The 13,654-nt window shown below is 36.5% G+C and overlaps 1 protein-coding gene across 1 annotated transcript in view; it reads left to right on the top strand.

The window, feature by feature from the left end:
- The window catches only part of pcdh11 (protocadherin 11), a 185,773-nt gene that overhangs the window by 112,634 nt on the left and 59,485 nt on the right, over positions 1-13,654 (top strand). Inside the window, exon 5 of the mRNA XM_018737438.2 lies at positions 4,400-4,598. Coding sequence (XP_018592954.1) covers positions 4,400-4,598 — 199 coding nt within the window. The remainder of the gene's footprint in view (positions 1-4,399; positions 4,599-13,654) is intronic.

The following is a 13,654-nucleotide window of genomic DNA, read 5'->3' on the forward strand; positions in this document are numbered from 1 at the left end:
TTAGCCATCATCTTTTTTCTTTTTTTTTTTAAATAGGGTCTGCCACCATGTTCTTTTACCAATAAGGAGCTGCTGTAAAACCATTTATTACAAAGTATATTGTATACTGTTATACAATATACTTTATAGTATATGGTTTCAGGGCAGATTACACTTTATCAGTTTATATGTTATGTATACATTTATATGTTATCAGTATGATGCATTTTTTAAAGGCTGCTTTTGATTAGCAATTCAGTCCACCCTTTAGCTTCCTTAGTAGCTTCTGGACATCCTCAAGTTGTCCTTTATCCCCTTACAATGCTGAAACAGGAACTCTTGATGTCTGATTCTAAACAAATACAGAATCGTTTGTTACTTTGAGTTTCACAGCTTTTCAGCCGGTATTAAAACTATACCCACTCAAGATGCCTCTTGAGAGAGGGCATGGCTGAAGGTCTTTGCTACAGGTTAAATTCCAGGATTAGGTCTAGTGAGGGTCAAGATTGGCTGAACTATGTCAACCCATAGGAAAATATATGGTATCTTCCTAACTGTGCTGAGAACTTTGCTGACAACGGGTGCAGAATAGAAATGAATAGAATAGAGATGCTAATGTTGGGTGAGAGCTTTTCAGTATATCACTTGAAGGATTTAGCAATAATCCCAGTAGTACCTATGATAATGGAGACTATTCAGCATCTGTTTTCCAGAGGTCATTTAATCTCATTATGGCACTGAAAATAGTGCTCTCATTGATGTTGGACTGATTTTGGACTTAGACTGATTTTAATGTCCAGCAGCCCAAGATGTTAGATAAGCTTTATTCATAGGCAGGTTTGTGCATATGATGTCTTGTTGGTTGACATTTGCCATGGTATCTATTTGCACAGGGAACAATCTTAGCGCACACACACACACACACACACACACACACACACACACACACACACACACACACACACACACACACACTGTCTGAAGTCGCTTGTCCCAAGCGAGCCGGAGCCTAACCCAGCAGCACAGGGCATGAGGCTGGAGGGGGAGGGGACACACCCAGGATGGGACGCCAGTCCGTCACAAGGCACCCAAAGCGGCACTTGAACCCCAGACCCACCAGAGAGCAGGACCTGGTCAAGCCCGCTGCACCACCGCACCTCCATTATTAAACAAATTCTTACTAAAAATTATTAAACATAACCAACATGTACATGTTTATCGAGCACTTAGAAGATTAGGTATATGAACAGAAAAAAAAAAGAAAAACATTTATCGCAACTGTAATAAAAGAACTGTAAGCGCAGTTCAAAATTAATAAGATATTACCATATGTCGTTGAAAGTCTGTGCCTGATTAGTTTATGACTTCGACATCATTGGTGAAAAGTTTATGACTGATTGGCTCATGGTATAATATATGGTACAAGGTGTGTTTGAAAAAAAAAATAAAAAAAAGGGAAACTGAAGAGTGTGAGGGACTCTGCAGTCCTTGAGAGAGGTGAACTTTGTTCAGATATACTGAAGATTGTTACTCCTGGTTCCCATTTCAAACTTTCCAGCTCCAACTATTTGTTCACCCAATTCTCTACTAAGTAGCTCGCTTACTCATTATCATTAACCACTTATCCAAATTACAGTTGCAGTCATCCAAAGCCTTGCTCAGAAGAATGAGCAAAGGACTAGCCAAGGTATATACCCTGGATAAGATGCCAGTAAACTACCGCCAAATGAAACTTTGTTAATTACTCTGCCTGGGAACTCACTACAGAAATTTCTGAGGTTGTTTATCTGGATTTCATGATTTATCACAAGCGGGGACACTTTTTCACAGCTTCTTCATTATGTGCTCATTCTGGCCTGTCTGTTCATCAAAATTAAGCTTGCCTTGAAATCCCTTTCGTAAATAAAGATTTGTCCCACATAGCAATATGTTCTTATGGTTAACAGTGGTCAAGAAAACGAGACACCAGATTTTTTTTCAGCATGTGTTTCCACGCAAAGGTCAGTTACTTGTTACTTATACTTTAAATACTAATGCTACCTGTGAAACAATGCTAGAAATAAAAAGCAGTGTTTCAGATAGATAATAACTGTTTATGAGTTGGTTCATTCCAGCCAGAGATATTTATTTACTAAACTGGTGAGCTGTAGAAGATCTGTGGTTTTCTTATTGGCAGCATCTCGTTTTTGTTTGTGCCAAGATTTTTTTTTTTTTTTTCACCCTTCTTTTCCTGTGTCTTATCGGTAAACCTCAGCAGCACAAAGGAAGTGTTCTTACAAAGCTACTCCAATCCCTTTGAGCTTTTCAAAGGAACATGTGTTAATGGTGTACTTTTTTATTCTCCATTTGCATATAGTGTTGTTAAAGCAACCAGAGGAGAGCTCTGTCCTCTTCATTATTTCTCGAGGCAAATATGCAGTTGCTCTCTCACTTCTTTTAAAGCACCTCTAGTTAAATACAAGGCACTAATTTTACATCATTTTGACAGGCATGTACAACAAAAGAACAGACAATCAGTGTCACTGAAATGTCACCTTATTATAATTTTGGTGATATTGCACATACATTTTCAAGTTCCGTTGCAGTTAGGTGTCATATTAGATTGAATGCAAAGGTCTGCAGTAATGATTAACATTTACTCTGTTACTTCTAAAAATTTCTGGAAAAAACTTTTCAGAGCAATTTGTGGCATTAATATGTTTTACTTTCACTTGGGTACAATTGTCTAAGTCCCTTTTTGTTATTATGGTTTTTTGTTTCTAATTCTTTAATTTTCTCTTTTTCATACTGTGATCCCAATAATAATCCCTTCTTATGGTCAGCTTTTATCTGTGAATTTTATTGGCCATGATTTGCTTGTTTCAGATGAGAGTTTTGCAGAATTTTATCTTGCCTTCACTGACAACCTAGTTTCCTCAACGTTCAGGAGGGATGGTTGAACTGCAAAAAAAAAAAAAAAGAAAAGCATTTGCATGAGTTTATTATGTTAGAAATAGTTTAAATGAGAGTTGAAGAGTTTGTCTAAATTGTTCTTAAACTCTGTAGTTGGGTAAGTTCCTCTTATTTCATAAAGTAAGCATGTGAACTGTGGTAATAAAAAACTATTTCTGTTTTACTGATGTAAATAGTGAGTGTTTGAAAAGATATATATATATACCTATAATATAATATAATATAATATAATCTATAACTACTATAGATATGTGTATATATATATATGCAAATCTATAATTAATATAGTAGAATATAATATAATCTATAATTAAATACACACACAGTTTCTGAACCGCTTGTCCCATACGGGGTCGCGGGAAACCGGAGCCTAACCCGGCAACACAGGGCGTAAGGCCGGAGGGGGAGGGGACACACCCAGGACGGGACGCCAGTCCGTCGCAAGGCACCCCAAGCGGGACTCGAACCCCAGGCCTACCGGAGAGCAGGACCTGGTCCAACCCACTGCGCCACTGCGCCACCGCGCCACCGCGCCCCCCTATCATTAAATAAATAAAATTATTATTATTCGTGTGTGAGTGACAGAAAGAGTGTGTTCCACTGATGTGTGGATGAGTGACCCATTGTAAGTAGTGTCTCTACCAGTGTAAGTCACCTTGGTGAATAAGGTGTGTGAGCTAGTAACACTACACAGAAGCCATTGTAAGTCACTTTGGAGAAAAGCATCTGCTAAGTGAATAAATGTAAATATAAATTTGTACAATCTTTTAAATTTTATTGCACAAGAATGTCAAAAATCAGGATTGTTTGAAGGATTATGTGGTTTGTTAAAAAAAATATATAATAATAATAGAAATACATAAATAAAGACTGCATGTATTTAAAACAAGAAAAATTATGATTCTGACAATTCAATATTGTTTTGAAATATTAGTGCAGTAGATATATCTGATATCTGTGGGGTCTAAAGGATGAGTAATGCCATTATATTTGTTTTGTATGCCTTTTTATTTTAGCCACCTATATTCCGTTATAAATCAATTTAGTCTTTTCAGTTACCATGACTAGCTAAGTCAAAGAACCAAAAACTGCATTTGGATTTGTATGTATGCATTTGTATATACATTTAAATGAGTGGACTCATGTCCTGGAAGTCTGTGTAGTGCAAGTGCTATTAATATTGTGCATGTGTCTGTTCATGAATGTTACACAATAACATTATTTTTATGACAGTGAATGTCAAAAAAGCAGAATGGTGGTGCAGTAAGTCGCTCAGCCTGTGCAGAGTTCTGCACAGGCTGAGCTACTTACTCAATGAAAAACACAGGTGGATAGATAGATAGATAGATAGACAGATAGATAGATAGATAAACAAAGTAATGTGCAGAAACAGACATGATTCTGACATTATTTTTTTCTGGTTTACTGAAGATTAACTGATTAGGATTTTTATTTTTTTCTATTTCAGACACAGCGCCGTGTGACCTTTCACCTCCCAGATGGCTCCCAAGAGAGCTGCAGTGACAGCGGCCTTGGTGACCATGAACCCACCAGCAGCACAAGCACCACACAACCCCTGCCACTTGGCTTCCCCCAGGAGGAGTACTATGAGCAGACGTCCCCAAACAGTCGCACAGAGGGAGATGGCAACTCCGACCCAGAGTCCAGTAAGTGCTGCTCAAGGCCGTATGGAAATATGCTTCCATCCAGAGGGTCAGGAGAAGCAAGCTGTCTACACTGATAGCATACAAACAGCCTTGACTATTGATTGTGGCGTTTCAGCTGCTGGCCATTGTCACCCTTCCAATTCCTGGGACATAGTTAAAGGTTGCTAATGCTGAGAGCTGACATGATCAGATTATCACAAAGAGTATTCATATATGAATTTGTATTCAAATACTCATAGAGGAAAGACTGACATGTGTTTTGGTTTTCTTTTCAAATTAATTTACCAAATACCATAGCAAATACTGCAGTAAGTACAGAAAAAGTTCAGAAAAGTATATATAATTATACATTATTTTTATATAGGGGGCGTGGTGGCGCAGCAGGCTTGGCCAGGGCCTGTGTTGCCGGGTTAGGCTCCGGTTCGCTACAACCCCGCTCAGAACAAGCGGTTTCAGACAATGTGTGTGTATATATAAAAGTAATATATATACTTTTCTAAACTTTTTATATATTTTACATTACTTTCATATTATATATATTATATATTTAAATAAAAAAAAAAACTTTTAAAACTATATACCAAAGTATATATAGTGCATTAATAATGTATATATGTTATATAATTATATATTATATACTGTAAAGTATGTTTCTAAGTGCATTACTTCTATTTTCTAAGGCAATATCCTTGGAATAAATGAGCAGTAGTGTAAAACACTAATTTGTTCTACTGTTATATTAGGCCAGCTTTCCAGAATTGTTTTGGCTGAGTTATCATCTTGGATGTAGAGGCATTGGCTTGTAATAATTTCTATCTTTTAATGAATCAAAGAAAAGCCTCACTACATGAAAACCCTCATCTGTTATATTTGTCCTATACCGGTTCCCTATTTTGATGGCACTCCACCTGGAAAATGTGTTACTCCATGGTTTTTTGCCCAAAAGTCCTCAGTTGAGGATATTTGATCTACTCTGCCATCTTAGTAAGGAGAAGAAGAGGTTAGTGGTATTGGCAGCTATAGGTAACTTAATGATCACAAGGCCTGTTTGTCTCCAGTTAATCTCTTTGCAATGCTATAGATATGAACACGTGTGCTAAGGAAAAATGCCTTTATTCTTTGCCTATTTTCTTCTTTTTACTTATGGAGAGACTGATACCTGCATTGATCTTTTGACTTTTTTCTGGTGTAATAATCAGTGCTGCCATACATTAGCATGATACTGGCTGTCTTAGCATGTTGCCATACATTAGCATGATACAGGTTGTCATCTTTTGATTTGATGATTTGGAACTAAATCTTCAAAAAAGATGTGTGTTTCAGGAATCTTTTTTAAATGTACATATGAACACTTTGTGATGTCTTAGAATCACATGTGAGTCAGTGGTCTATACACACACACACACACACACACACTATAATAAATAAAGTACTATTTTCTACAAACACAAATACATGCTTTCTGCATGACTTCAAGAAGAAAATTTAAACATAAAAAAGTTTGGTTTTGTATTACTTTGTGCATGCATATATATATTTTTTTGTATTTTTATTATTTCTTTTGAAGCTTGGCTCCAGTGTTTCTTCTGCTGTGTGAATACTTTCATTTTGTTGGACTGAACTTCATTTGTGGCCCTGTAAATCTTGCTAGTGACTTTTGAAAGTAGTCCTCTCTGATTTGTATGCACAGAAGAAGGTGATTTACTCATTTCTGGAAAATAAAACTTACCAGCAAAAAATGTAACCTGTGACTGTAATGTAAAAAGCAAGCATTTTCAGTGGTCTCTCATTTAATGCACAAAGATCAAATAATATATTCTTGGGCTTTTTCTATGTCAAGCCCACTAGCTGTTGATTCAGAAAAAGATTAAAAACAATATTGTGTCACATCTGATCTGGATACCATCTCACAGAGCTGGAGAGCTCAAAGCAAGAGAAGAGCTTCAAGGATTTAAAAAATCAGAACAATTTCTGATTTAAAAAAAAATAAATAAATAAATAAAAAAGACAAGACAAAAGCAAATCAGCAAATTGTTGATAGCAGAATAACTGTTTGCCTTGAAATGTATGTGTTATCCTCAAACAAGTATGAAAATCTGTGCATTTATTATATTGGCACAGATTATGTTTGCAATTTCCCAGAAACATCTTATGTTAATGTTACGATTACTATTCAAAGAAAACGACTAACTTATACGCTATATAACAGTTATGGTTAATTCACTGCAATTCCTGCAAATCATATTTCATTTTCGTACCTTAAATATATAAGCCAATGAGATTGTTTAAACATAAAAGTCTTCACAAATGGCAAACAAAATAATCGATAATGTAAAAATTCATATTAGGAACTTTAAGCAACTATCATTGGTGTTACGTTTGTATTAGTGTGTGATAAAGAGGGGTACTGGAGGCAGGATCCAGAGCCTGGAGGGTTCCAAACACAGTATTTGCTGCTATGGTGGTGGTTAAATGGACTCATTCAGCTTCATTCCCTTTCCCAAAAGTTCATCTGATAAAAACTGACACTGTGCTGCAGAGTTGAACCAGTGAGATAGAGTCTCTCTTCGTTGACAGTCTGAGAGGAGTGCATCTGAGCCATTGGGAGTCCGAGACGGATTAGATATGGTTTTATCAATGAGCGGCAGGCAGCTGTGGCTTTGGCAATCGCTTATCTTGTCGTCTCAATTTGAAAAGAGTGAGGGAGGGTGACAGAGGCATAGAAAAAGAGGGAGGGAGGGAAAGAGGAATATAGAGGGATAGAGGGAAGGTGTGTCAGTGAGGGAAGGAGGTTAAAATCAAGGCACTGGGGCTGTCTCAGATGTGCTGATGTTTGAAAGATGGCACAGAAGGGTTTGCAGAGTGGATGGATGCTGAGTGACTGCTAGAGGAAAGGCACAGGATATGTGGCCTTCTCTCGACAATGAATTTCTCCTCCCGTCTTAAAAAAAGAGTATCTTTATTAGACCACCCGCTCTTGAAATAAAGTTCATATGACATTTATGTTTCTATTATTTATGGGATGGGAGGTGATTCATTTTAAGGCCTTTTTACTTTCCCTCCTCCAGCTTACTTTATTGTGCTGCCAAGGCGCTAATTTGCTAGTCTTCGCCAGAAAAAAAAAAAAAAAAGTAGAACGCTCAGCAATATTCATGGGTTTATAACCACTTCTTCAAAGTATGAAGCAGTAATTGCTGGAAATTAACACAATTAGCACACTCACAACTGGCTCCTCCCTCTGATTCCAGCACCAGTCCCTAGCATAGACACTGGAGAGGGCTGGGCGGGTGGTGTGGGGGTGGGAGTGGTAACAACCACAGAGCAGTTGACTGAAATTAATCCCACTTGCACTTGTTTTTGCATTAATGATATGTCGTGTTGTTTTCCATGAGCCTCTGGGAATAATACAAAGCTTTTGCATTCAGTTTCAAAGCCAGGTGCACACAATATACATATCCTAACAATTGCTATAAAAATAAGGTACGAGATGCTTTTTGTTGCCCTTCTCCCTATGGGCTTTCACCAAGAACGCTTGTCCACATTTGCTGTGTGATTTACATGACAGAACATATGACAAAACAGGGTGGAAATGAGATCTAGGCATTGCTGTTACAGGTGGTTTAAAATGGTGCAATAAACTCCCTGTAATCATTCACCCATCTATACATCAGAATGATGGAACACATGCATACATACTGTGGGCAATTAAGAGTCACCGGATTACATGAAACACATGTCTTTGGACTGTTGGAGGACACCCAGATAAGTACAGGGAGAACACAGAAACTCCACACAAACCCACTGGGGATCAGATCCATATCTAATTACATAGCCAAGGCAATGTGAGATTCCAGTGCTACCAGCTCTGCCACCAGACCTTTGAATTTGTACATTATACTCCTTAGAAATATTCTCTCATATATACCCTATATTTATACAGCTGGGTCATTATTACCAGAGCAATTCATAATACAAACCTTGAACTAGGGTTCCTAGCAGGCAATGGGATTCTAATCTGGTTTATTGATTGTAAGGCAGCACCTCTATCCATTATGCTACCTGCTGCCCAATGTTACAAATAGGGTAGAAGTGAATGTGTGCTTTTGCTCTTCGGGACAGGACATAGACTTTGATCCTGAGTTTATGATCACCATTCAGATAAACTACTTTAGTTATCAAAAGCTGTTGTTTTCCACCTGATGTCTTTCTCCTTTCTGGGTTCTCTCTGGAAAGCCATGTTGTATGTTTGTGCTGTCTGATGTCCCACAAAGTGATCCAGAAGACTGCTGTTACCAATGAATATTCTGCAGGCTTCATTCTGATTTTCTTTTACATCGTAATGATTTACTGGACCCATCAGGGTGGATTTAGTTGTCCAAAAGCAACAAGAATCTTACAGCTAATTTGATTTATCTGTGCACCTCATAATTGCATGAGTCAGTCTGTTTCAGTTCTCCTGCCAAATGGACAAAAAAAATTGATTTAATAATGGATAGTTATAGAAAATTTGCCCTAACAAGAAACTGGCAATTTGTTGATTTACATCTTCATTGAACTTTTGAGTTGCCCTGTAGACGATAGGATTGGGGTTATTGATATTCCTGTGCTGAGTCAAACATCCATTGTTAAGATCAATAAAGCTTGCAGGGAAAAAAGAATTATGTCTGGTCTCTTTAGGCTCTGCATATATAACTTTATTTGTCACAGATCACAGCATCCCTCAATTCTGAAGGCAAATTTTTAGCAATGAACTTTAGAGTTTTGGGAAGGTTTACAACTACAGCTGTCCAGTGTCATAAGACCTTGATATAAACAGACAACATGGGAGTATTTTAAAAATCCATGTAGGAGCTTTGTACATTGCAAGTATTACTGTGAGACTTTCTCCTCACTAAAATGTATCTGTAAAGAGATTTGCTGTTTGTAAGAATCTTGCGATGTGCACACTAAAAGCCTGTGGATAAATGCATGGAGTACTAGACAATTTTTCATAAGGAGACCTAAAAAGATACCATAATCTATAACATATGGCCTTCAATAACCAGCTTATGCCTACCATTTTCTGGATATAAATCTGCTATAAAAATCCTTTTCATAAACTGTAAGTTTAATAAGATTACTTTATCAAATGGACAAGCAAAATTTAGGCCAAGAGTTTTATTGTGCTGTTTTCCTGAGGGCTTTCTTAACTAATTGTTGTTATTATTCTCCCACAAAAACATTTACTGAAATTCTGCTACTTGACCTCAACCTGATGTTGTTTCTGTGATGTCACAGGAGGCAATCCTTGTATTGCTGTTGTGAGCTTGTCTTGAGAGTCGTTCCAATCTTGAAGCATTAACGCATTACCGCTGTTAAATGTACACTCTTTGATATCTAAATTGTTTGAATTGAGACTTTCATAGCATTTGTTAAGTTGAAAGCTAAGCAAATAGTCTGCAGTAATTAATATATGTGTGCATTTATTTTCTGTATTTGTCTATTTTCTATATTTGACCATCTGCTAGTGGTGTGAAATACTTTTAGATAAATATTGTATTTATTTCTAATTAAAATACTGTATTTATATATTTTATTTATTTACCTTTTTTTTTTTTTTGTTTTCCAGTTAAATTTAATAATCAAGGAACTTCATAGCAATGAGTTTTGTAATTCTCTATTCACTACTTGATTCTTCAGAGGTAAGCATCAGTAACACTGACTCATCAGTACCACTGGCTGATGAATATTGTTATGTTCAAGCACATTAAGTCCATTTTTTTCACTTTCAGTTATTAGAAAACAGGTAAATAATACCATGACATTTTTTAAAATTTTAATTTTAAAATTTTTTCAATAAATTTAATCTTAACATTTGTAATGAGTAGCATGGGTAGTACGATGGTTAGAGCTATCGCCTTGCAGACTTTTAAGGTTCCTGATTTTGTTCCCTGCTCCTCCTACAGTACCATTGATAAATGTTCTTGTCCTGGATTTCTTTAGTAAAAATGCTATTATTTGTCACTTACCTTTGATAAAAAACTAAGTGGGGGCAGTACACACACAGAAACTATTTGTCCCAGGTGGGGTCACGGCAAATCAGAGCCTAATCTGGCAACACAGGGTGCAAGGTTGGAGGGGGAGGGGACACACCTGGGATGGGATGCCAGTCCATCGCAGAGCATCCCAAGCAGGACTCAAACCCAGACCCACCGGAGAGTAGGCCCTAGCCAAACCCTCTATGCCACTGCAACCCCCTCTAGGAGAGGATAATAAATCAGTTTACATTTAAAAAGTTATATTGTACTCCACTTAAGATACAAACTTGTCACACATTTTTATGTGTTAAAAAGATATGAAAAATGTTTATTTATCTGTTTTGTTTAATTGAATTAGCTGTATTGTTGATATTTTCATTACACATGGATTTTGTAAGCTTTATGTATGTAGCAGAACAGTGTCAGCCCATGTTTACCGATTCAATAGATGACAGTGCAGCGCACAAAGACATAATAAAAATGAAAGACCTTGTTAATTCAGCTGACTTTCACTGTGTTTACAGCTGACATCGCTTGTTCAAGAGTGTTAGTTTAACAGTGACAGTAAGAAAAGATGTGTTGTTACTATGGAGACCATAGTGGGGATAATAAATAAAACTCATAGTTGTGAACAGAGGTTGTTAGTAATGGATAAATATTTATTTTTAGAAAATAAAATGCAAAGTTTATGTTCTATGAGATATACGTCGCTTTGGAGAAAAGCGTCTGCTACATGAATAAATGTAAATTTAAATGTAAATATTACTCGTTTCTTGAAAAATTGTCCTTTTTATTGTAACACATTCGTAAAGACTTTTACTCCATTACATTAATAAAACCCTCTTTTGTCACCTTTCATTTCGTTTCATATATTTCTAATATATTTACTTTCTCTCAACACAGCGACCTAAGTAGATAAATAATAAAAACCTCCTTACTGTCAGCTGTCCTCTGTGGATTTCATTGGCTGTTATTTATTCTTGACCATCAGATTACTGCTCTGTGTTGTCCGTGCCTTCATTTCAAATAGTAGTAGAACTGGAAAAAAAAAAAAAAAACATGTTTATATATATTTAATGTTTTTTATTTATTTTTGTCTAAGTTCATAAACTGAATTACTGGGAAAGTCACTCCTCATTTTTTGTTTAAGCATACAGATGGTGGCAACAGAAATCGTCTTTACTTTTTTTTTCTGATACGTAAATTGCAGGTGTCACTATTCTAAACCAATATCTCTGTGAGGGCCACAGCATTCAGGTTAAAATTGAAGAACTTATTATTAGCACTGTGTTCTTCACCTAAAGTATTGATGTGAGCAGGAGCATGTGTGGTGGGTATTCTCAGCACAGTAGAGCACACTTAAATGACTGGGTTTAATCCCCATTATATCTCCTTGGAGTTTGCATGTCATCCTTTTGTTTGAGAGGGTTTCCTCCAACAGTACAGACGTGTTTTGGGTGAAGGACTACATGGAGTTTATTCTGTTGTGTATTGAACACTTTAAGTCACCTTGATCAGCATGCTATTAAATACTATGGAGTAATCTTTAGCATTGTACATTATACATATTGTACATTGGTTCAAAGAAAAAGATCTGTTAAAGTAATAAATATAAAACTCTGCAGAGCTGGGATTAAATAGTAATATTCAAACTTAGTTCTGGCAAATTTGCAAAGGTTTGTTAATATTTACTAATATGTTAATTAAAAATTTGTGCAATATGATCATGGCACATGTCTCATAACTGTGAGAGTAATGGTCAGCAGATTGATTTTCTTTCATTTTCTTGAATTATATTTATTATACATATTACTTATAGCATAGTTACAGGAAGGCTCTTCTCTGGTTGGGTAGCTAGCCTGCTAATTGTTCAAAAAATAGGAAAAAAAGTGGCAAGCTTTCTAACTCGAACATCAGCACTAAACAATGTAATTTAATTTTACATATTGCATTTTTCTGAAAAGACTCACAGCCTTTACACATGGTTACAGATAATGCTAATTACAGCCGATAGCACTGGAATATCAACACAACAAACAATATCAGGTGGACACAGCGGCACAACGGAGAGCACTTCTGTTTTACAGTACCTACATTTTGCCAGAGAGCAAGTTTGAGTCTGTGTAAAATTTACATGTTCTCCTTGTGGGTTCCCTCCAGGCATTATGTTTTTTTGGGGGTTAGTAAAGTGTGACAATCATCATCATTAGCTACCTGCAATAACTGGACATTGTAGCACACTGCACTGCAGGTTTGGATGAGACAAAGAAAGACACACAGACAGCATTCATTACGAACATTTATTGGAACACCAGCACACAGGGAAACAGTGCTCTTGGGCTTTTCCTCAAGGACCTGCACATCAAGCCAGCCCTTCCAGCCTGCTTAGCACCTCATGGGCTTTTCTCCCCTGATAAACACAGTCACCCCCTTATTTTCCCTGTAAGTCCCCCCAGTGGCTGAACACTTAATTCCATTTTTCCAACTATTTACAATAAATTCATTTCCCGCTCAAACTCCTGGTGACACGGGTCGTTTCAGTATATAACCTCTAGTCAACAAATATCTAGCTACATAACTTTCACATCAAGGTGACTGAATAAATCAAGCTCATAGAACGAACTTAAACTAACTCTACAGGGTTTTAGCTTTTCTAAGATTTGGAATATCTCAGTTGACTGGATTTTTTTTATTGTTAATGGTTTGCCTAACGATTTGTGTTACTTTGTGTTTAAGTTTCATTATTAGGGGACAGACATTTCAGTTTGGGACAATGATTTAATCCTTAGATGTTGCCTGTTTGAATTAAAATTTTGCCACTGCTGTATTGACTTTGAGACATACATCTTCCTTGAACTGTTCTAGTATAAATTCCCTACTGTTTAAACTGATAAATAATTGGAAATATCATAGGCATATAGGCATCAGCTAAATGGAAAATGAATGAAATATAAATTATAGTAGTATAAATGGACTAGTAGCATAGTGGTTAGGGCTGTCAACCTTGTGTTCAAAGGTTATGAGTATGAATCCAACTGT

The sequence above is a fragment of the Scleropages formosus genome, chromosome 13, assembly GCF_900964775.1.
Source record: "Scleropages formosus chromosome 13, fSclFor1.1, whole genome shotgun sequence".
NCBI classification, from domain to species: domain Eukaryota; kingdom Metazoa; phylum Chordata; class Actinopteri; order Osteoglossiformes; family Osteoglossidae; genus Scleropages; species Scleropages formosus.